The 24,811-nt window shown below is 36.1% G+C and overlaps 1 protein-coding gene across 4 annotated transcripts in view; it reads right to left on the bottom strand.

Moving 5' to 3' along the window:
* Nucleotides 1-24,811, bottom strand: part of NAA35 (N-alpha-acetyltransferase 35, NatC auxiliary subunit) — a 95,016-nt gene that overhangs the window by 8,071 nt on the left and 62,134 nt on the right. For all 4 annotated transcript variants that reach the window (XM_060609931.3, XM_060609929.3, XM_060609930.3 and 1 more), the window contains exons 12-17: nt 22,045-22,223; nt 17,883-17,942; nt 13,028-13,134; nt 4,709-4,775; nt 2,739-2,837; nt 1,746-1,924 (exon numbers count right to left, since the gene is read on the bottom strand). In XM_060609931.3, the coding sequence (XP_060465914.1) occupies nt 1,746-1,924; nt 2,739-2,837; nt 4,709-4,775; nt 13,028-13,134; nt 17,883-17,942; nt 22,045-22,223 (691 nt within the window). The remainder of the gene's footprint in view (nt 1-1,745; nt 1,925-2,738; nt 2,838-4,708; nt 4,776-13,027; nt 13,135-17,882; nt 17,943-22,044; nt 22,224-24,811) is intronic.

The following is a 24,811-nucleotide window of genomic DNA, read 5'->3' as shown; positions in this document are numbered from 1 at the left end:
CTATAGAGAACGAATGCTGCCTTCTACCTTCCAAATATCGAACCCGAGGGGCATATGAGTGAAGGAGATAATTTGGCACATGTCATGCTTTTCTTGTCAAATATCAGACATCTCAGTGAGCTTTTAAGTGCATTATCAAAATTAATACACAATCATATCTATGGAGAGTCAAAGTACCGATACTCTAGACCAGTGGTTCTCAAATTGTGATCACCGGACCAGCAGCAGTATCGCCAGAACTAGTGAGAAATGCAAATGATGGAGGCCTATCCCAGACCTGCTAAACCAGGAGCTCGATGGACTGAGAAGTGACTATGATGCACTCTAGAGTTTAAGAATCAATGTTTTCCACTGCTGATTTTTAAAGGGCCCACATGCTTTAGGGATGATATTCATGAACAATGTAACACGTTTATCCTGTGAAAATGCTGGAGCCCAATGTATAACTTTGAAACTAAAAGTAGTTAAAACTAACATGAATGTAGACCACAAGGGTATTTATAGGCATAACTAAAATTTTTTTCGTTAACAAGAAATGAATCTGCTCAAATATGCAGATACGTTTCTAATAGAGTGTTTATCTGATTATCATTTATTTGCTAATTAAGAGCCCAATTCCTTGTGCCAAAAAGCATATGTATATAAATTTTATTCTGAGAAATCAAGAGCACAAAAGCTTCCCAAAAGCTGACTCAAACCTCAGAGAAGGAACTTGAGCATGTTCCCCCACAAAATGTCTGGTTTGGATACTTTGTCTACTGTGAGTTAGTAACAAAACATATGCCAAGTAGCTATATTAACACCTGTTGGTAAGAGTTAGTTGTTACCTACATAAATGTCAGGGGGTATAGCAAATAATATTATTCTCGTATTACTTTAGTTCAATGTTCAAATTCAAGTTTCATAACCAAGTTAGGAGCCCTGGCAGCCATGATAACAAAACCATGTCAGCTTGGAAAATTACTTTCCTTCCTTCATAGTGATGACTCCAAGGAATACACGGTGTCTTAATTACTGTTAAATAATTCAAATAGGAGTTAAAAAGATGAACCTTATTAAGATATACTAAACTTAGCTGTTTGTGATAAGCAACACTGGTTATTTACCACCATACATGGCCAGACTGAAAAAAAGATCCATTAGCTCTCAATTTATTTTCTTTCTACGGCAGCTTTCCAGTGCCTGAAGTATTTCCAAGCATCCTCTGACTAGGTTTCTCTATTTCATCTTCAAGTGAAAGCAAAGAACTATTGGCTGAGGAGGACAGCTCTTATGAACTCCTTCAAAACTGCTGAGAGAAACCCCCAGGGTGGCAGTGTGCAACAGTTATGGCTCCCAATGATAATCTTCATTTCTTCTCAGAGGAAAGATCTGGTTCAAATTTTGAACTTTAATTCAGTCAAGTACATTCCACAGCTAGCACCTATTGTCACTGAAGTCAGAGCTAAATGTGTGTGATTTTTCTCCCTAGAAACAGAAAAAAGCTCTTCAATTAATCCATTTACTTTGGAATCACTTTTATTAATTTGGAAACAAACATTCAATGGCTGGAAAAAACATTTGTATGGTGTTACAGCACTTGAAGATGTTCAAGATGATCTGGCTCTAATTTCTAACAGATGTTTTTCAATTGTCCCACATTAAATGAGAAAGTACCCTGAAATTATATTCTGTTCTACAGATGCTCTCTCAGATCTTCTCTACTTGCTCCCCACTACCGATTTTAATTCAAATTGTTCTCTTACCAATATATGTAGTAGTACTCGTGCATGCTGTAGAGTTCCAATTCAAAGCCGCTCAGAAGATACTGGATCATAATTCGCAGGTTATGATAAAGGACCCAGGTACCTAAACAGGCCAAATGTTGCCTTTGGGGTTCCTGTTTCAACAGCATAGTGTGAAGGGCTGCATCAACCTTCTCTGCCTATCAGAATAAAATGTCATAACACGGACTTTCGTTTCAAGGTAATGAAAGAATGAAAAAAAAAAAACACAAACAGCTAAAAATAGCATTTAGACAGAAAATATAAAACTTGTCACTAAAGAATTTATACTTTCAAAACATTTTTTGGTTCCATTCACATTTAAACTTCCCATTTCACAATGGATAACGTTTACCTAAATGCTCCTTAAAACTAGAAAGACATTTTATAAAACAAAAATACAAAATATTGACTTTAGGCTTTTAATTATGTTATCAATTAATATTGCTGCTGATAGGAATATTAAGGTTTTCTTTTCCACAGCTACATAATAATTTATTATTTTTTTAAATTTTAGTAATATAATTTAGTGATTCATCACTTACATATAACACCCAGTGCTCATCCCAACAAGTGTCCTCCTTAATGCCCATCACCCATTTAACCCAACCCCCTACCCACCTCCCCTCCAGCAACCCTTATTTTGTTCTCTGTATTTAAGAGTCTCTTATGGTTTGTCTTAAGATTTTTGTTAGAATGTGAACTTGCTATAAAACTATAGTTCTACACATATTTTATAATTTATCCTGATTATCAAAGAAATAATTTAAGAGGTTTCTCAGTTTGGATTATTGTTCTCTTTTTGTAAACTCTTTCTTTGATATATGGAAATGTTACATTTTAAGTTAAAAGTAAATTAATCATGCTAAAAACTTAAATAGTTAAAACGTTGTTCCAAAGAACTGTTTTTAAAAATCTGATCAAGGTAAATGAACTGCTTAATTTTAGAAGGGAGGGCAACTTGTTGGCTCTTACCTCATCCTGCAAGGTAGCAAATTCCTCAAGAATATGACCAAGCTTATCTCTCTGTCGAGCCCGATTATGTCCATGGATCTGAATAAGACTACAGAATGGCTGCAAATACATACGATTTGTTAACTGCCAATGTGAAATTTCTTGACACTAAATAAAACTAACATTCTAAGTTTTCAAAATCTAGTTTAAGGGGAAAAAATTACTGTGGAGGTAAGAATCAGGACTATGCGTATTTCTTACATAGGTATTTCTTTTTAAGGAAACTTAACACAAGATTTTATCAAGAGCCAGAAGAAAGTGGCTATTAATGAAACCTGTTTTCATATGGCAAAAATATGTTACTTCAATCTTTAGATATGTTCCCACAATTCCAAGAGAATAGTTTCCTCTTCTGAGGATCTCAAGCCATAAGCCAATGTTCAAGAGTAACATTTCTGTGCTACTTTAAATATACCAGAATAATTGTAAGGCTTAAGTAATGGCTGATACAGCTGACCTCTGAACAACACATGGGTTGGGGCACTTATATCTTGCAGAGTTGAAAATCCACATATAACTTTTGACTCCCCCAAAACTTAACTACTACTAATAGCCAACTGCTGACTGGAAGCCTTACTGATAACATCAACAGTCAGTTAACTCCTATTTTGTATGTTATATGCATTATATGCTGTATTCTCACAATGAAGTAAGCTAAAGAAAAGGAATTGTTATAAAGAAAATCTTAAGAAAGTACATTTATATTTATAGTACCGTATTGAAGAAAATCTACACATGAGTGCACCTGCAAAGTTGAAACCCGTGTTGTTCAAGGGTCAACTGTTCTCTATAAACCCTAAGGTTCTTCAATTCCTAATCTATATCCTAAAATATTGTTAACACTTCACTAATCAGACAATATGCACGAATGGTAAGATGCTCTGATTTAAGAAATGAGAATCAGAAGATCCTTCAAATAGAATTGTTTTAAATTTGTACAGTTTGATAGATATTATCTCACTTGATCAATAACTAGCCTATGTATGAGGTACAGGGGCAGTATTAATACCTCACTTCTTAAAGACGGGGGAATTTATAGAAAAGTGAAGTGATCTTCCTGACAATGATAAAATGTTAATGATACAGACGAGATCTGGCCTTTTAGTTCTCCTCCTTTCACCCTCCCAAGGTGCCTTGCTATATTTTAGTAACTGGAATTAGGACTCCCACACTGTTTCAGTTCTCCAAAAGAAATGTTTATATAATTAAATTAGAATGATTTATGATTAATTTAATCCACTACAAGATTTATATTTTTTCCTCATTACCCTATATTTGAAAAAAATTTGTGCTCCCATCTCAAGTAGTAATTTTAATTTTACTGTAATCCTGTTCATTAAGGTAGCACAAAGATAAGTATCTGGGGCTGGTACAAACATTCCTTGTTCATATGGTCAAAAATAGTTTTTGTGCACATTTACAAAAAATTTTAACAACTTCTGTTTTCCCAGATGGGGGTCATAACTTAATTCTGCTTGTGTGGTCCCTGGGGGTTACAGTGAGAGGACATCAAAGGTGCCTCAGTATTTAACGACCTGCCAGGAAGACTCCACATTAGAAAGCTATCTACTCAAGTGCAAGAACAGACAGAAATTTTTCATTTTTTCGGGGAAAATGACTAAGAACTGTTGGATGAAAAAAGTAACACAAATTAATGTGACTGAAGGAATTACACCCCACAATTTTTATTTTTATTTTATTTTTTAAAATTTTATTTGAGAGTGCCTGTGTGTGAGCGGGAAAGGGGCAGAAAGAGGGAGAGAGGGAATCTCAAGCAGGCATCTTGAGATAGGGCTTGATCTCATAAACCATGAGATCACGACCTGAGTCAAAACCAACAACCAGACACTTAAGCAACTGAGCCACCCAGGCGCCCCACTCCCCACAATTTGTAAAGTATCTATCACAACGATCCAAACTGCAGTTCTTACCCGAACACAGTGAGTAACAAAGGAGTCAATACAGTCCTTAGCCTGGTGATTATTATATAGGCAGCACCTGTAAGATAATGCTCATTAAAATCAAACTATTTGGCCTACAAAAAGCAGCAGGGATACCAACAGACCAAAATTGTGGAAAAAAGAGAAAATGGAACCAAATACCTTACTAAATTAAACACTGTTAGCATTAGATTAAGAAATATTTCACTATTATTGTGTTACTCGCACAACAAATGCACATTTCCAATTCTTCCAGTTCTATACTTGGACTGAGTTGGATCCAACAAGATCAAATTAACAAGGAGAGAAGAAAAATTCCAAAGTTCTACTTTTTCATGGCCCTACTACAATGTTATTTATTTTTCTACAACTAACACCCTCCTAGATTATACCCATAATAATAATTACAAAGAAAATGCTATACAGAATCCTAATTTTTTAAAGATGTATCCACATTTCCAACCACTGGCCCAAATCCTCACTTATACATTTCTGGCAGCTCATCCTCTATCCTCATCAAGTGATTTCCTTTCTGGTGCTCCTTGTCTCAGTTACTAAAGTGACTAAAGCCTTCCTGAGCAGTCTGGGAGGGTCTGCTACCTGCCTGGCTCTAGAGGAGCCAATTCAGCCAATTCAGGGGCTGAACAGATGGGAAGATTATTTTTGTTTCTATCCCTGAGGTCAGTGGCCTTTGCACTTAAGAACATGGGAAAAAAGCAAAGACTTTTCTCTGGCACACTGACAGGAGCAGACAACTCACTACTTCTAAGTATCTGCCATAACTGAACAATCTGACCAGAGCCTCAAAGATCAACAGAGCCACAATCATGCAATGGAAATGACAGTGCACGCAGAAGCCATGAGAAAGAGGAAGCAGAACACCAGGAATAGGTGGTGGCAAAAGAGAAGTGCTAGAAGGTCTGCTAGATCTTTAACTCCAAAGTAAGAAAGTTACTTAAGGTGATTAAAATAAAGCTCTTAAAGGAGGGGGAAAAAAAAAAAAAAAAAAAGACTTTCTGGATCCCAAAATTAGGATTTTCAAATTTAAAAATTCAACAGATGAAAAGATGCTCACTTGTAGTCTTGAAGGTCAAGGAAGAACTTTCTCACATCACAGCAAAAATGACAAGAGATAAATAAAGGAAAATTACTGATCGGAAGACTTGAGGCTTTAAGGACTGAGTTCCCGACAGGTGTAGCTGAAAATCAGACACGTACATTCTGGTAAAACTCTTAAATTCCAGAAAAACCAACCAACCAACCAACCAACCAAACCAAACAAAACCCAGAAACTTTACAATCTTCCAGAAGAAAGTGTCCAATCACTTAACAAAGGAAAAAAAGAATTAGATCAGGATCACATTTCTTATCTCTAACACTGGAATTCTAAAACAGTGGAATAACATTTACATATTACCATGCAATGAACTCTGTCATATATACAGTCAATTCCTGGTACTCATGATAGTTCTATTCTTTAAAGCTGCTGCAGACACTGGATTAGAGAATACGGCAACATTGCCGCTAGGGTAAAATACTGGGTTAGGTTCCTGCCAGCCACTGGTGACACCATCTTCATCAACTGATCACTACATGACCTTGCATTATGTGTTTAGAGATGCTTTATGTGATGTATATTGCCAATTCATTACCAAACTCATGGCTGAGTGAAGCTTATCTAACATACATATTCTCTCTGAAAGGCATGCCACAGCCTTCTTGTGCTAAGGGACACTAGACAGCGTATCATTACAGATGAAGGTCATTTGAAACTATGAAATCACCAACAAAAAGCACAAAAATGTGAAGAACATGGCACCTAATGGAGCTGTTCACGGTATAAGAACTGAAAAAGAAGGTAGAGAGTTTCCTTATTCAGTACCGGGAGACTCTAAATTTTTTTTTGTTGGTTTTTTTTTTTTTTTTTTTGCTGCTCTGCCCATGTCCATGAATTCAGCGAAGCAGAGCAATGATTTGAAGGTTACAAATATATCTTAGCAAGTAAGCAAGATCTGCAAATATGGAATCTTCAAACAATGAAGGTTGAACTGTAACTAACCCTAAATAAGTAATAATAAAAGTGCTAAAGGAGACTGCTAAATAGAAAAGGGAAAGATGCAAATCAGACACAGACACTATTTCACACATATCAGACTGTCAAAAACTGAAGAGTCTGATTATGACAAAGCACAAAGTCTAAGAAAACTGGAATTCTTATACCCTGTTGTCTGGAATACAAATTGGTTAAATTATTTTGTAAAGCAATTTGGCAAAACTAGTGAGGCTGAAGATGCACATACCCTACAATCAGCAATTAATTCCAGTTCTAAGTATAGACAGCCTATGTGCAGAAGGAGACATATTCAAAGAAGTTCACTACAGCACTGATTTCAATAGTAATAAATTAGAAAGAACTTAAATGCCCATTTATAGAGAAACAGCAAAACAAACTGCAACATATTCAAAGGGTGGATTTCAATGAACGAAGTATCAAACCTGTTGATTTCAAAACCCTAACGTAGAATGAAAAAATCATGTTGCAAAAGGATATATACAGTGTGACAACATTTCTGTGAAGTCTAAAAACATATAAAATAAATGGATGTATTACTTCTGGACACATATTTGGGTGAAGTGTATAAGCATTCACAAGAGACACAAGCCGTAGTGCACAGTGGACACCTCTAGGACCAGAGTGGGAGGAAAGGACTGGGTGGAGTGTTGGGGAGGGGGGGTGCGGGGAGTTGGATTTGAAATGGGAGCCAGCAGCTCTCAGAATGTGGCCCAGGTTCCCCCGGTGGGGGTGGTGACTTTGGGATGCTTTCTAGGGGACAAGGTCAAAACCATTCTCACAATAGCATTAGGATGTTATTCGCCTTTGGTACTCCTTCTCTCACAAGTGTACGGTAGGTGTTTCCAGAGTCTACATGGCATGCGTTAACAGACTGAAAGCAGAAGCAGGTCAAAATGATTCAGCTATCTTCTATTAGGACAGACAGAAAGCAGATCTACAAAAATGTAAAACTGCCACTTTTATCACTAATTTTTCTTAAAAACATGGTTGTCTTCCACAAAAATGTTTCGATTAATGTAATGGGTTTCCTATTTAAAAAAATTAATAAATATTTTTAAAGTATTGTTTTAATTTCTAAAACAGTAGGTAGCAATACACATGACCCATATAAACAAAAGCTATCTGGGTCTTTAATAACTTTTAAGAATGTAAAGGGGTCCCAAGACAAAAAAGCTTAAGAACTGCTGATCTAGATGTATTTCTAATAATTTAATTCGTGAAAATTAGCTACTCCTTGATACTCAAGCTCAGCTCTACTCTAGGACATGATGTTGCTGTCGGAAGCCCGACCCTGATTCTGCACAGCTCACTCCCTCAGTTCACTCACATTTCACCACGTGCTTTCTATAACTATGGCCTAAGAGAACCATCTATCCCCTTTATCTTTCTACAAACTCACATTATGTATTTGTCTACTGTTCAGTCTCTCCCACTGGATGCGAGGTGCCTTGTTAGCAGGTGTGTTCTTCTCTTCCCTAGAACACAAAAAGGTTCTGGCCTGGCAACAGCAAGTACTAATTTATTATATTTATTACATAAGGGAACTGATAAAATTTATAAATTCATATAAATATGCATTAAGTATTTATCAAATTTTATCAATTCTCCAAAAGGTGAATATATAAAAACCAAAGAAAAATATTGTTTAAATGGATGGTAGTGTATGTCACTTACAAATCTGAATACTGGATGTATTTAATTACAAATTTTAAAACAATTTTTAAGTGTCTGTTTGCAGACGACATATTATGTAGAAAACCTAAAAATTCCATCAAAAAACTGTTGGACTACTTAACTGAGTAAAGTTGCAGGGTATAAAAAATCAATATACAAAAATCTGCTGTATTTCTATACACTGACAATAAACTATCAGAGAAATTAAGAAAGTAATCCCATGTATAAGAGCACCAAAAACAATAAAGTACTTAGGAACACATTTAACCAAGGAGGGGAAAGATCAGTACACTTTTGAAAACTGTAAGACACTCGTGAAAGAAACTGAAGACACAAATAAATAGAAAGATATTCTGTGCTTTTGGACTGGAAGAATATTGTTAGGGTCGATCCTTACTGAAATTCAAATAGCATGTTTCACAGATATAGAGAAAACAACCCCAGAATTTATATGGGACCCCAAACACTCTGAAAACAAAGCAATCTTGAGAAAGAACAAAAAAGCTGGAGGCATCACATTCCCAGATTTCAAACTATACTACCAAAGTGACAGTATTCAAAACAGAATATTACTGGCATAAAAACAGACACATAGATCAATAAAACAGAATAGAGAGCCTAGGGGGGAAAAAAAAGCATGCATATATGGTCAATTAACTTTTGACAAAGAAGCCAAGAATATACAATGGTGAAACGACAGACTCTTCAATAAGGAAAACTGGGAAAACTGGACAGCCACATGTAAAAGAAATGACATTGGACCCTTACACCATACACAAGAATCAAATAAAAATGGATTAAAGACTCACTTTTGTATGTAAGATCTGAAGTTTCTGGTATATTAGAAGAAAACATAGGGGATCAAGATTTTTTGGTTTTGCACCAAAAGCAAAGGCAACAAAAGCAAAAATAAGCAGCGGGATTACGTCAAACTGAAAAGCTTCTGCTCAGCAAACAATCAACAAAATGAAAAAGCAACCTACAGAATGGGAGAAAATATTTGCAAACCACACGCCCAATAAAGGGTTAACCAGGGAAGGGCCAAGAAAATCCTGAAAAAGAATGTAGCCAGAGGACGTGTCTTAACAAGATATTAAAACTTAAGACAAAGCCACAATAATAAGAATCATCAAAAACAAAACAAAAAGAAAACACTATCATTGGAACTGGAAAAAAATTTCAATACATAAAGGATTTCCAAGTAAAATAAAGGTGGTCTTCTTTTAATCCAGTGGGAAATGATGGTTTATATTGTAAGTGATGCTCACCCAACAGACTACCTAGAAGGAAAATCAGGTTGAACTTCTATCTTCACACCACTTAAATGCACAAGAATAAAAATCTTTGGACAAAACCTTGAACAAAAATCTTTGGAAGTGACTAAAGGTACAACCTATGTGCTGGGGAGATTACCTCCAACGAGAAACCTAAAATATTGGATAAAATTTAGTAGCAAAAACTACCACACAGAAGGCAAAAATTGTGATGCAAAAGAAAACTTAAGGAAAAAAAATCTGCAATGCCTATCACAAATGAAGGAGTTGAAAGATAATTTAGTCAGGACTTGTATACTATGAGGAGGTATATACTGCATGATAGATACTATTGTTTAACAATGTATATTAGATACTCATAATGTACAAACAGCTCATATAAATTTTCCAAAAAAGTAAACCACTTAAAAGTTAATGGGCAAAGGATATAAACAATTCATAGAAAAGTATTTCTAAATGTTCAATAAATATTGTATTAAATCCTCAAATTAAAGTAACAATGAGATATTGTTTCCTGCTAAACACACTGGAAAAAATTAAAAGGAGTTAGGGAATGTGCACTCTCATATACTGCTAACAGAAATACAAATTGTTACAATCTTTTAGAATGCAATCTGGTAATATCTATTATAAGTACACATGCCCCCATCCAGTAAACCCCAATGCACAGAATTCATTCACATTATGATATATTTGGCAACCATTATAAAGAATTAATTGGATCTACATCAGATCATTTGAAACACAAATTCATGATGTACCTTTGAGTGAGGGGGAAAAAAAGAATTTTAAAAACAAAAATTTTAAGAAAGCAATCCACAAAAAGTAATTAAAAGTTCATGATAAAAACAGCTTGTTTAACATGATCCCATTTACATAAAGTCAAATGTGTATCATACATCTATGTAGCAAAGATCTAAGGGATCTGAGAGATCTATAGTGATGGTCATCAAAATGTTACCTCAAGGCTAAGACTTCAGGGGATTTTTATTATTTTTCACATTTTATGCACTGTCTAAACTTCAAACACGACCATATATTTATATAATAATATAAACATAATATTATATAATAATATAAACAACCAGCTTCTGGTTTCTTTTTTTTTTTAAAGCAACTTATTTACCTTCTTATTCCTTTCCTTCCCCTGCTGAATCAGTTGTCAAGTCCTATTAATTTTACCTCTGAAATGTTCCTCAGGTCTGTCTTCTTTATAATCCCAGAGTTTAATCCTTTATCATTTCTTGCCTGTAGTACCGAATTAGCCTACCTCAACACTTTGCCTCCTTTATCACTGCCAGTTTGCTTCCTACTAAAAACTACGCACCATAAAAAAAATACATACTATCCTATGCTAATTTCCTCCTAAAAACCTGAGCACTTCCTCACTGACCATAAAGACCAAATTTTACCAAAGCATTCAAAACTCTTAAGTCCCAAACTATCTTAACCATCCAACTGCCATTTATTTATTCACTCATTCAACAAAGATTCATCATGTGCTGTGTGCTAGACAGTGTTCTTGCACCTGTGATACATTAGTGAACAAAGAGCCAAAACGACCTGCCCTGACCTCGTAGAGTTCATATTCTAACGGGAGTGGGGGGAGGACGAGAGGGAAATAAAAAATGAATACAATGAAGAATTATGTAGTGTATATATACAGCACATAAGCACAGTGAAGGAGCAAATTATACAGCAGGTAGGAAGATCGTTGTTACAGGAGAGAGAACTATATACAGCCCAGTGCTGGGCTGAGGCAGGGGAGAGGTTGTACTTCTTAAACAGTCTGATCAAAGCAGTCCTGACGGAGATGAAGTTAAACAGACTTGAAGGCGGTGAGGCAGTCAGTCTTGGGGATTTCTGAGTAAAATGTCCTCCACCTCAGACTCTGTGTAAAGGTTGTAGGGTGAGAGTGAGCCTGTATGTTCCTGGAATAGCAAGGAGGGCAGTGTGGCTGATGGGGGGAGTGGGGTAAGAGATGAGGCCAGAGAGGCATCAGGACAGGAGTCTAGACCAGAGTGTATGGGACCTCCTAGGCTCAATCATAAGGACCGTGGCTTTTATTGTGAATGAAACAGGGAATATAACCAACACTGAGGCTGCCTGGGAATTTACCTCCTCCCAGGGTCAGTCCTTAATGGACTCGTACGTGGGTAAATTCTCAGACTCCTTTGTTTTATCCCTAACAACTCTGAGGTGCTACCCACACTATCTCCAGAGCTCCCCACCAGGACATAACCAGAGTTACTTTCCCTGAAGTATACCTCTGCACGGTTTTTTTTCCTTTGCATGTCCCACTTGCCAACAACACTGCTGGTTTCTCCTGGGAACAGTTTCTTTCTTTTTTTTTTTTTTTTCTTTTAAAGTTCATTTATTTATAAAGAGAGAGAAAGAAAGAGAGACAGAGAGGGAGGGAGGGAGGGAGGGAGGGAGGGAGGGGCAGAGAGAGAGAGAAAGGGAGAATCTCAAGCAGGCTCCACACTGCCAGTGCAGAGCTCAATGAGGGGCTTGATCTCATGAAGTGTAAGATCATGACCTGAGCTGAGGTCAAGAGCTGGACGCTTAACTGACTGAGCCACCAGGTGCTGCTCCTGGGAACACTTTCTAAGTCTCAGGATCTGCTTCTGAGAAACCCAAGTTAAGAGAGGAGAAAGTTTTATGTGAGATGTGGCATGATTTATTCAACAAATTGAATGCTGAACCACTAACTGTTCCTAAAATACACAATTCATATGCTCATGTCTTTAGACATGCTGGTTTCTTTGCTAAGAAATAACAACACCTTTCTTCCGTCCCCTTTGGAAAAGCTTTATTCCTTTTCTAAAATGCCAACACAAATGATGATTTCTTGCTGTATGAAATCCTTTCCAGCCTCTTATTAAAGCAACATGTTTCTATCAGAACATAATTTAAGAAATAATTATCTGCATTTTCTATTTTTATCTAGACTCAGATCATTAAGAGACCTTATCTGATTTTTTATAATTACTCCCAAAGTGCTTACCTAACACAGTGCTTTGCACACAGTAAGAATCAATGCAACTTACTGTATTTGATAATTCCTTGTAAGGTTTTCTTCTCATATTGAGCCTAATGTCAACCTCACAAAAACTTTAGTTTAAATCTAAATAATATGCAGCAGGAATCAATTAATTTTACTATGAGTTTTTTATTTTCTGCATGAAGATGTGATTCCAACAGTTTTTATGCCTTGGCTGTAAACGAGCACAGAGACCTGGGGCTTTTAAGAAATGTACACGCTATGAAAAGTCTCACAGTACTTACTTTGGGGAGAGCACCGGAGGACTGACAAAAGACCGAAGTGCATCTTTCACCATGTCTTGCATGAGATGGGTTCCAAAGACCTTTTTGTTATCCACCAGGAAAGTAGTCTTAAAACAAATGTTATGTATTAGCAATGCTGTCAAAATCTTGACATATTGTACATATAACTGTCATTACTGTGACATGAACACAACAGAAGAGATTAAAGCATAAAAACCTGGTGGAAATCAATGAATCACTACCTCCACAATGGGTTATTACTTGTTAATCTATATTTAAGATGTATTCTGATGAAGGTGTATAAAGAAAAAATACCTCTCAAGCCAAAGGCAATAATAGTGAACTAGTCAAAATGAGCTGACCAGGGACACCTGGGTGGCTCAGCTGGCTCTTGTTTCAACTCAGGACATGATTTCACAGGTTCATAATTGTGCCTGTGTCCAGCTCTGTGCAGACAGTGAGGAGTCTGCTTGGAATTCTCTCTCTCCCTCTCTCTCAAAAATAAACTTAAAAAAACAAACCCCAAAATGAAATGACTAGTCTGAATACGTCAAATAAGCTAATATATAAGAAAGAGGACTTCATAAGTTATTAAACAGCAAATGGCTATAAATATTTAGTTGACAAACTTTGTCTCTAATGAACATTTTGGAATATACACTTCCTGAAATTGGAAAAATTATTTGATGATTAAATTTAAAATAAATTATTTAACAATAGTTTGCATTTCATTTTCTCCCCTTACTGACCTCAGCATATTTTAATATTTCCTATACTATCCCTTCTTTGATTTCCTAACCCATTTGGGTTGTTTCCAGTTTTGGGTGATCATGAAACAAATAGCTATAAACATTCGCATACAGGTTTCCAGGAGAAAACTGGGTTTCACTTTTCTTAGGTAAACATTAAGCAGGAGTGGGATTTGTACATTTAATTTAATAAGAATCTGCCAAATTGTTTTACAAAGTGGTTGTAGCACTTCATGGAATTATCAGTAAATGCATCCTCACCAGCACTTGGTATTATCAGTTTTTCTTTCTTCTTTTTAAAAGATATTAGAAAAGAAAGATAGTGGTATTTCTTTGTGGTTTTAATCTGCATATCCCTAGTACCAATTATGTTGAATATCTTTAAAAAACTAGGTTGTCTGTTTTCTGTTAGGTTTATAAATTTCTTTGTATGATACAAGTCCTATGCTACACATGATTTGCAAATATTTTCTCCCATTCTGTAGTCTCTTTTCATTTTAACAGTATCTTCCACAGACTTATACTTTTAAGTTGATCAACTGACCATTTTTTAAGAATTGTGTTTTTGGTGTCATACCTAAGAATACTCTGCCTTCTAAAGTCAAAGATTTCTCCTGTCTTTTCTTGTAAAAGTTGTATAGTCTTACATTTTAGATTTATGATGCATTCTAAGTCAATTTTTTTTTGCATATGTCTGTCCAATTGTTCTTGCAACACTGTAAAAAATCCTGCTATGATTTTATTGAGACTGCTTTGAATCTATAGAACAATTTTGGGAAGAACATCTTAAAAATATTAATTCTTCCAATCCACAAACAAGGTATATACCTTTCCATTTATTTAGGTCTTTGACTTCTTTCACCAATACTTCTAGTTTTTCAGCATTGTCTACAAACAGGTATTAGATTTATACTTAAGTATTTTGTGGTTTTTTTTGAGATTATTGTAAATAGTACTATTAAATTTTTGACTTCCCATTGTTCCCTGAAAGTATATAAGAATACAATTGTTTTTTGTATATTGACCTCATATCCTGTGCTCTTGTTAAACTCACCCATCTGGTCTAGGAACTTCTCTAAAAATTCTGGTGCTCTACACAGAAAATAATGTCTGTAAAACGCTGATGATTTCTTCCCTGTTCAGCTGTATGCCTTTTGTTTCCTTTTCCTGCCTTTTTTCACTGGCTAAAATTTCCAATACAGATCTCCATCAACTTATAATGGGGTTACATCCCAAAACCCATTTTAAGTTGAATAAGCTGCAATGCATTTAATACATCTGAATACATACCGAACACCATAGCTTATAGCCTAGACTACTCTGAATGTGCTCAGAACACTTACATTAGCCTACTGTGGGGCAAAATCATCTAACACAAAGCCTATTTGATAATAAAGTGTTGAATACCTCCAGTAATTTATTGACTGCGATACTGAAAGTGAAAAACAGAATGGTTAAACGGGCTGTTTACCCTTGTGATTGTGTAGCTGAGTGGGAGCTGCAACTTGCTGGTCAAGCCCAGGATGAGGAGAGAGTGTTATAATACACATTGCCAGCCCAGAAAAAGATCAAAATTCAAAATGCAAAGTATGGTTTCTACTGAATGGACATCACTTTCAGACTGTTACAAAGTCGATAAATCATAAATTGAACCATCTTAAGTCGTGGGCCATCTGTAGTATGTTGAATAAGAGAGGAGTGAGAGAGCTGACATCCTCACTTTACTCCCAATCTTTGGAGGAAAGGATTTAATCTTTCATCATTAAGTATGACGTTAGCTGCAAGTTTTTTGTATATACCCTATATCAGGTTAAGGGAAGTTTTCTTCTATTCCTAGTTTTGACAAGAGTTTTTCTCATGAATGGATGCTGACTTTTGTCAAATGCTTTTCCTGAATGTACTGAGACTTTATTTTTTTTTTAATTTTTCTGATGTTTATTATTTTTAAGAGAGAGAGAGAGAGAGAGAGAGAGAGAGAGACACACACACACAAAGTGTGAGTGGGGGAGGGGCAGAGAGAGCTAGAGACACAGAATCCAAAGCAGGCTCCAGGCTCTAACTCATGAACCGTGAGATCATGACGTGAGCCAAAGTTGGAGGCTTAACCGACTGAGCCACCCAGGCACCCCATGAGACTTTGATCGTATGGTGGATTACACTTTTTTTTTAAATGTTTATTTAAAAAACAAATTTAAAAAATAAATTTAAATTTAAAAATTTAAATAAAAAATGTTTATTGAAAGATAGAGTGAGCGCAAGCAGGGGAGGGGCAGAGACAGACTCCCAACCAGGCTCCATACTCCTTGCAGAGCCCAAAGTAGGGCTCAATCTCATGACCAGGAGATCAGGACTGGAGCCGAAAACAAGAGCCGGATGCTTAACTGACTGAGCCACCCAGGTGCCCCTGCATGGACTGATTTTCAAAGGTTGAATCAGGCTTGCATTTTTGGGATAAAGCCCATTTGGTCATGATGTATTATCTTTTTTTTATATATTGCTAAATTTGATATCATAATACTTTAAGGTGGTTCTATCTATCCTCATAAGGGATACTGGCCTATAATTTTCCATGCTTTTAATGTCTTTGTTTGGTTTTGCTACTGAGATAATGCTGGCTTTATTATGTATATTGTTGCCTCTTCTATTTTTTGGAACAGACTGTACAGAATTGACCTGGAATTTTCTCTGTTGGAAGGTATTAAACTAGGAATTCAATTTAACAGATGTAGGATCATTCAAGTTCTCTGTTTCTTCATGAGTTTTGATAGTGTCCTTCAAGAAATTGGTCCATTTCATCTATGATTTTGAATTTATGGACACAGAGTTGTTTATAATATTTCCCATATATCCTTTTACAGACCCTTTTGGAGTCTGCAGTGGTCCTTTCTTTTTTCATTTGTGGTATTATTAATCTGTACTATACCTTCTTTTTTTTCTTGTTCTGCCTGGTTAGAGGTTCTTCAATTTTACTGATATGTTCAAAAGAATCAGGATTTTAGTTACATTAATTTTCTTTACTGTTTACCTGTTTCCTATTTTACTGATATCTGCTTTTATCTGTAGTATTTCTTTTCTTCTGCCTGCTTTGAGTTTCATTTGCTCTTTTTTTTTTAAAGCAGAAGCTTAAATTTTCAGAGCTTTCTTTTTAAAAAAATTTAATTGAAGTATAGTTGACATACAGTATTATATGAGTTTCAGATGTAGAACACAGTGATTCGACAATTCTATATACCAGGAAATGCTCACCATGGTAAGTGCAGTTACCATCTGTCACCAAAGTTATTACGATACTATTGACTATATTCCACATCCTGTACTTTTCACCCCTGTGACCTATTTATTTTATAACTGGAAGTTTGTATCTCTTAATCCCCTTCACTTATTTCACTCATTCCCCTATCTCCAACCCCTCTGGCAACCATTTTCTTTTTTTTCTCATATAAACATTTAATCCTATAAATTTTCCTCTAAGCACTGCTTCAGTTATATCCCACAGAATCTGTATGTTATATTTTCATTTTCATTCAGTTCAAAATATTTTCAAATTATCCTCAAGACTTCTTTGGCTCAAGGGTTGTTTAGAAGTGTGTTAATTTCCAAATATTTGGAAAATATTTATGGATTACTAGTTTCACTGCAAAATAGAGAGCATACTTTGTATGATTTCAACTGATTTTAAATTATTAAGGTTTGTTTTATAGTCCAGCGTATGGTCTTGGTGAATGTCTAATATTCCAATATTTCTCTCACAAAAATGTTGGGGCGCCTGGGTGGCGCAGTCGGTTAAGCGTCCGACTTCAGCCAGGTCACGATCTCACGGTCCGTGAGTTCGAGCCCCGCGTCAGGCTCTGGGCTGATGGCTCAGAGCCTGGAGCCTGTTTCCGATTCTGTGTCTCCCTCTCTCTCTGTCCCTCCCCCGTTCATGCTCTGTCTCTCTCTGTCCCACAAATAAATAAAAAAACGTTGAAAAAAAAAAAAAAAATGTAACACTAACTGTTGAACATCCTTTAAAAGCATCTACTTTTGTTCCAGCAATCAATAAAACAATGTCAACACACAAATAATTTGATGTTTAAAGAAGTATTTCAATACTATGTAGAACTTACTTGTAATAGAGATCTTGAAAGAACACAAGGAGATTGTTCACTAAATTCACAGAAAAAATCCTGATACACACAGAAAAAGTAATGTCATTAATAGATTAATAAAAGCCAGAAATGTTTTATTTAGCATGCAATTTTTATCAGACCTTCTGCAAATTAAATACTAGTAGAATTAAAATATGACAAAGAGCTAAGAATCATTTCTATAGTAATTGTCTAATTGTATCAATAGGACGATGGAGGATTTTGGAGCCTAATTTTTTTTTTAACTGAACAACAGTCAATTGTGTATACAAATATTATGTATGCACACCATGAAAATAATAGTACCAATAATAATTTCCTAACTAATGGTAGAAGTTTACTTCCTACTTCACAGAAATAAATACCAAGTAACCAGGCCAACTGGATTCATATAACTGTTCCTGAAAGATATGCTTAGAAAACTATATATGGGTTTATACATAGATAAAAGAAAAAAGCTCAGAAAATACACTAAAATGTTAACTTCTGTAGATTATATAGGGTAGTAGTTACCTATCATTTTCATATTTTTCTGTATTTTCCAGACTCATGATCCTCAATTTAAAGGGGTGCTCTGCCAAATCCTACCAAGTTTCTCTAGTCAATTCACTTTTTTAACAATTAACCTTTATACCTTGCTCACACTTTTCAAAGTGAATGTTCTCCACACAGATGTCCTCCCATTTAACATTACAAAGAAAATTAAGTCATCTATCCAGCAGGCAATCCTCTGCTTCAGCCTGAATGTTATCACTGAACCCACATTTGTACCTAGATCCTACCTTGCCCACTTTAACAACGGAGGCCCCCCAACTTGTACTACACACTGCATTCCTTCCGGTCTTATCAGAACATTACACATGGTCAATAATCCATCCTTGTTTTTCCCTGATATTTAAGTTCTCCCTTTCTGCCATATCCTCCCCATTTACATTTAAGTAAAATTTTCTCCCATCTTTAAAAAGAAAAATACTGTCACATGCTCCCACATTTCACTCTCAACCACTGCCTTCTCAGCCAAACTTTCTAAAGGAGTTGGCTGCATCATCTCTCCTTATTCAAAGGCCCCCCTCATCAACACAAGCTAGCCTGGCTCTTCACTCTAGTCACCACTGTTGTCTGACATCAAATCCAATCAACATCTGTTTTGGACTTTATTCACCTCTTTCATCTGACCTCTCAGCAGTATGTGACAGGACTTCCTTTTTGAAAAACCTTTTAACTGACTTCCATGAGTTTCTTCCTCTGTGGTCACTTCTCAGTCTGCTCTGTAGGTTCAAAGTTTAGTTCCAGACTATTTTTCTTTTCTCAAGCTATATACTTTTTCCCTCACAATCTTCTCTGTATTCATGCTTCCTTTGATTACTACTTGTAATAGTTCCAAAATTATATATTGAACACAGACTTCTAAGTTCTATCCATATAATCAATACCTAATTCAATATCTCTACATAAATATTTCAAAGGTACCTCAAAATCGGCCTTACTAAGACCCTCAGTTGACTAAGGGTCTTTGAGAGTTTCCCCATTTCGGTAAGCAGCACCAGTGTGTATCAAGGTTTGCAAGTCAGAAACCCTGGGCCTTCCTGAAAGCTCTCTCATGTCCCATATTTTAATTCATCACCAATACGCTATCAATTTTAGTTCATACATAGCTCTAACTCTGACAACCTCATGTCACCTCCCTGCCATCCTTCTATTCTCTCTCCCTTGAACTGCAGTAACGGTCTCTTAATTTATTATCCCCCTGTGTTTACCCTGTTCCTTTCCAATCTTTTCTCTACAGTCAACCACATCTCCCAAACTGTTAATCCATTTATTTAACTGCCCCACCCATATTCACCCATGTGAAAATGCAGAAACATGCAGACCATAAACTACAGTCATAACTGACATCTTGATATTTGTTATTCCAGTATTTGAAAAACTGAACTTCGCTGTGTCTGACCATCACTTCTGTGTGACAATGTATAAAATGGGTAAAGTATTTTTGAAACATGACCTGACATTCACAAACATTTCCTTATGTCAATATTTTTCTATAACATGCTTTTTAACGGCACTGTGGCATATATTCTACACATACCCACAGGATGGATAGTGGTATCACCAGTGTTTCTAGTTTTTCAAGATTACAAATGATGACGCACCAAATACCTCTTTAGTTCATCTTCGCAACATATCTTAAATGATTTTCTTATGCTAAATCTCTAGAATGGGAGTTGCTGGGTCAGGATATACACTATTTTTAAGACTTCTGAGAGAGACAGCCACAGGAGTATAGGAGAGCTACTATTTCCCTCCATCAACATTAAATATTGCTATACTTTTCAATCTAGTTGTTATAAACTGCATTTCTTCAATTACTAGTAAGGTTATACCTTTTTCACATTTACTTCCTTTTCAGTGTGTATGCTCATGTCCTTTCCCAATTTTCCACTGAGATGTACTCTTTATCTGAACAGTGACTGGTTTCTTAGGCAGAACTACCAGACTGTTTGGTTCCTTCTCCCTCTAACTTTAATCTTTTCCTCTATTCTTAGCCTCAACTACTCCCTACCTCCCCTCATCCCCACAACACGTATTCCTGTCCCAAGTGCTCCAGGGAGCCAGATTCTTCTCCTTCTATGCCCTCTTCATGTCCAGTGCTGGAAGTGCAGGCCTGACTCCCCCAGCTATGGTGTGTCATTCAGCATTCAACTTTCCGACAAGGCAATCCATAACTTTCTGCCAGAACGTCAAATTCCAACTGTTGCATTATTCTTATTCCAACTCACATTGATCAATTTCTTTTCAAAAATCTTACAATTAATCTGAACACAAATATACATTTACATAATTAAGAATCAAAAAAGGAGATATAGCAGAAGAATAAGAAAGTCTCTAACTCCTGATATGCCACTAACCAATCATCTATTTTGGTTACAAGCCCTCTAAGCCTTAACTTTGTTTACCTATACGATGAACTGTAAAATGAACTGGGTTATGTTTATGATCTTTTCAACCTTTAAGATTCCATGATTCTTATGACAGAATAAGGACAAAACTACAAAAAAAAAAAAAAAAAAGGCAAACAGAAATGAGGTAACAAAGACACAAACGGGAAGTTTCACTAAGCAATGAAGACTCATACTGGTGTTAATGACAAAGAATTAGAAGGGAAAACAAAGTTATTACAAGAAAAAGCATAAACAAAAGCACAAATCTTTGCTGACCATGAAAAAATATATTCCAGAGGCTGCTGCTCAATTCCAGGAATGTAAATGAGATAATAATCATCTCCAGGAATACAGGAACAGAAGCAGCCTAGAACCAACAAGGAAGACCTCACAGGGAAAATGACACGGGCTAGGAATTACGTATCTCTATGCAGAGTTGTGCAAAATAAATTAGTGTGCTTATGTCTAAATAACAACAGTATTATTCTGCATATTTTCTACCTTCCTAACATTGCTTTTCTATATTTTAACCCATAAAGAAGATTAATCCAAAATATGTAAAAATGTATATACTCTTCAACCCAGCAGCTTCATGGTTTAGGATTATAACTTAAGGAAGAAGGAAGCAGATGATACAAAGGTTTACCTACAAAAATGTTCACATTAGTATCGTTTATAACATTAAAACGCTGAAAAGGGCCTCAATATAATATGAATGAACTGGAAAAAATTGTGATCTATGTTTACAATGGAATACCATGTAGCCAATTGAATAACACAGAAATATGTTTATTTGTTGACATGAAAAGAAAGATGTTCATGATATAGAGATTAGTGATAAAAGAAAGCAGGTTAATAAGCACCACGATCTAAGTTTTATATGAAAATATACATGTATACATGCATGTACATATGTATGTGTGTACACACAAAAGTTTTGAAGACAGAATCCAGGGTTTAAATTCCCATTCTTCAAACTTGGGTGAATTATCTAGACTTCAGTCTTTTAATCTCTAAGATGGATAGTATATAATCCTTGTGAAGATTAAATAGAAAAATACAGACAATACACATACAACACTTAATCCTCCAGCTATCAAAGAAAGCAAACAATATTATTTATCCATGGGACAGTCTAAAAAGTGATAAACTATTCTGTTGTTCAATCAAAATCATAATCCAAAACAGAGATTTGTACTTACCAGAATACAATGTAAATTTGTTAAATTGACCACCTCACAAACAGTTTTTATTCTATCTATTAATCTTGCAAAATAGTTGACCATTTCTTCCCTTTTAATTATTTTTGCATATCGAGGGAAGGTAGGTGGAAGTAGCCTCTGGTTAACAAGGGGTTCAAAACCCATCATAATTGGATGATCTAAAAAGAAAAAAAGTTAAGATTTTTCAATGTTTTGCTGAACTTTAATCCTCAAATACTAGTAAATATGAAAAGAGGCCAATTTCAAAAGCATCTCCAAATTCTTGTGACAGTATTTTCTAAATGAATTTTATAATTTACACATATCTACACATGTGCATTTTTAAAAATGAGATAAGCAGATTTAATAACCTGAAAATTATACTTCCCATCTACAAGTAATCGGTAGTAGTGATGGAAAGAAAGGGGTTGCTACCTCAAAATTAACTACAAACCATGAATAAGATAAAATAGGGTGAATATATTCCCTCAAAAAAAAGGGCAATGCTGTATTAACTATGAGATTGTGAAAAAAGGTAAAATGGGAACATAAATTTTGGCTGTCTTCCCTTCAATTACTGAACAGCAGAATCAACTCAAACTTAGCTACATAATAATGCAAACTTAGCTCCCACCCCAATGAATCTGGAATGCATTTGATACTGACGTTAATTATGGAAATTCACAGTGCTTTAAAGAAAATAACCCATTACTAAAGACCTAAGGGTGATTTCCTCTTTCCCATTTTCTGTCCACTGGTGACAGCACTTTTCACACTAGCGCAAGGCTCCAAACTAAGTCTCTGTCAACTTGAAATCTAAAATGAGGAAGTATATAAAGTGAGAATTAAGAATTTGGGATTCAGGGGCGCCTGGGTGGCTCAGTCAGTTAAGCATCTGACTTCGGCTCAGGTCATGATCTCGCAGTCTGTGAGTTTGAGCCCCACATCGGGCTCTTTGCTGACAGATCTGGAGACTGCTTCAGATTCTGTGTCTCCCTCTCTCTGCCCCTCTCCCACTCATGCTCTGTCTCTTTCTCTCAAAAATAAATAAATTAAAAAAAAAAAAAAGAATTTGGGTTTCAAAGTTCTCTTGCTGTACTACAAATAGGCTATAAACTAGGAAAAAAAATAGCTTCAGATGTTAATGAAAGATAAAATTAAGCTAAGCAAGCATCATTATTAAAATTAAAAGCAAGACTGATACTTAACCAAATTATAATAATGCTCTGTGACATACATAATTATTCCTGAGTATCAAGCAAATAAAGATGTTCCCCAGGGTTTCTGGCCTTCTTCCTCTCCTCCATACTTAAGTCCTCCCGGGTTGAAGGTATTTATTGTTATATAAATTTCAGTTTAACTAACATCTTCCAGGCTAAAATCGTTAGCCCACAATCTTTCTTCTGAGCTCCAAATCAGATTTCTAACTGTATAATGGACATTTCTACCTTGGTTCCCCACCTCATGTCAAAAGGCCCATGTCCAAAAACTGCCATGATCTTGCCCCAAACACTGCATCTCTTTATATTCCTTGTAGTCCCTTTCTCAGTAAAATGACCCAGTGCCCTTACAATTGCTTAGGCCAGAAACCTCCTTGTCTGCTTTATTTAATCAGTGCGTAAGTCTTAAAGTAGTCTACATCCTAACATCCACTGACCATCCCCCCTCTTCACTCTTTTTTTTTTTAAGTTTACTTATTTATTTTGAGAGAGACAAAGACAGTGTGAGTGGGGGAGGGGCAGAGAGAGACAGAATCCCAAGCAGGCTCCATGCTGTCAGTGTGTGAGAAGTGAGGGAGATGATTCATTTTCAGAAATACCAAATACAAGCTGTGCTGTCTAGTTAACGGTAGGTTTACAGACTATTGGAAATATGTATGAACCCCCCTCCCCCAGCCCCCACCCCAACAGTAGAGTCCCAAACCCTTAGACATTTCACTTCTGGTTCTTCCCCTCTCCATTTTGTGGGCTTATTTTTGCTCATGAGCATGAGCCATAGAACAAAGGGAGGGGGGACTGAAAGTCTCTGCATCACCTCAGGGAATAAATTTGTTCTAATCAGACTACTTTTTGCCTTACATGGGCAAAGGCCATGTCTGAGTAAGTCTGTAGCCTCTGTAGTGCTCAGCCAATAAGGAACCAAGGGAGGGACTTACATGCTAGGAGATAAAATGTCTGCTGTGACTGCCCCAAGTGTGCCTGTCCATCAGACACCAGTTCTTGCAGGAACCTTGATTAAAGCCTCACTTCACTGTGCTCCCAGTCTCTGCATCCCTCCTTTATTGGATCAGTGGGCTTATTTCTCACAAATGTGGTTCTGACACGGGATTTGAACTCAGGAAACCATGAGATCATAACCTAAGCTGAAGCCAAGAGTCGCCAAGACACTTGACTGAGCCAACCAGACGCCCCTCCCCACTCTTCACTTTTACTACCACTGTAAAAGCCTAACTCATTCCCCTACACTGAATGTTCCCTCATTAATTAATCCTATATGCTGCCACCTCAATTGTTTTATCTAAAATTACAACCTGATTTCATTCCCCTAATCCAAAAATTCTGTTGACTCCCTGTTATATACAGTACAAAGTGTCTGACAGGGCATTGGAAGGTACTTTACAATTTCCTGTCACTCCTGTAGGGAAAAAAAATCTGTATTCCAATGGAAAACTATGCATTGTCAGATCAATTCAAGGCAGCTATTTTACAAATCTACAAATGGTAGGTAACTGACAAGAGACATGCAAAGACTCACCTGACTTCCTCCC

Source organism: Panthera onca, chromosome D4, assembly GCF_046562875.1.
Source record: "Panthera onca isolate mPanOnc1 chromosome D4, mPanOnc1 haplotype 2, whole genome shotgun sequence".
Taxonomy (NCBI): Eukaryota; Metazoa; Chordata; class Mammalia; order Carnivora; family Felidae; genus Panthera; species Panthera onca.
This window is presented reverse-complemented; position numbering and strand designations above follow the sequence as displayed.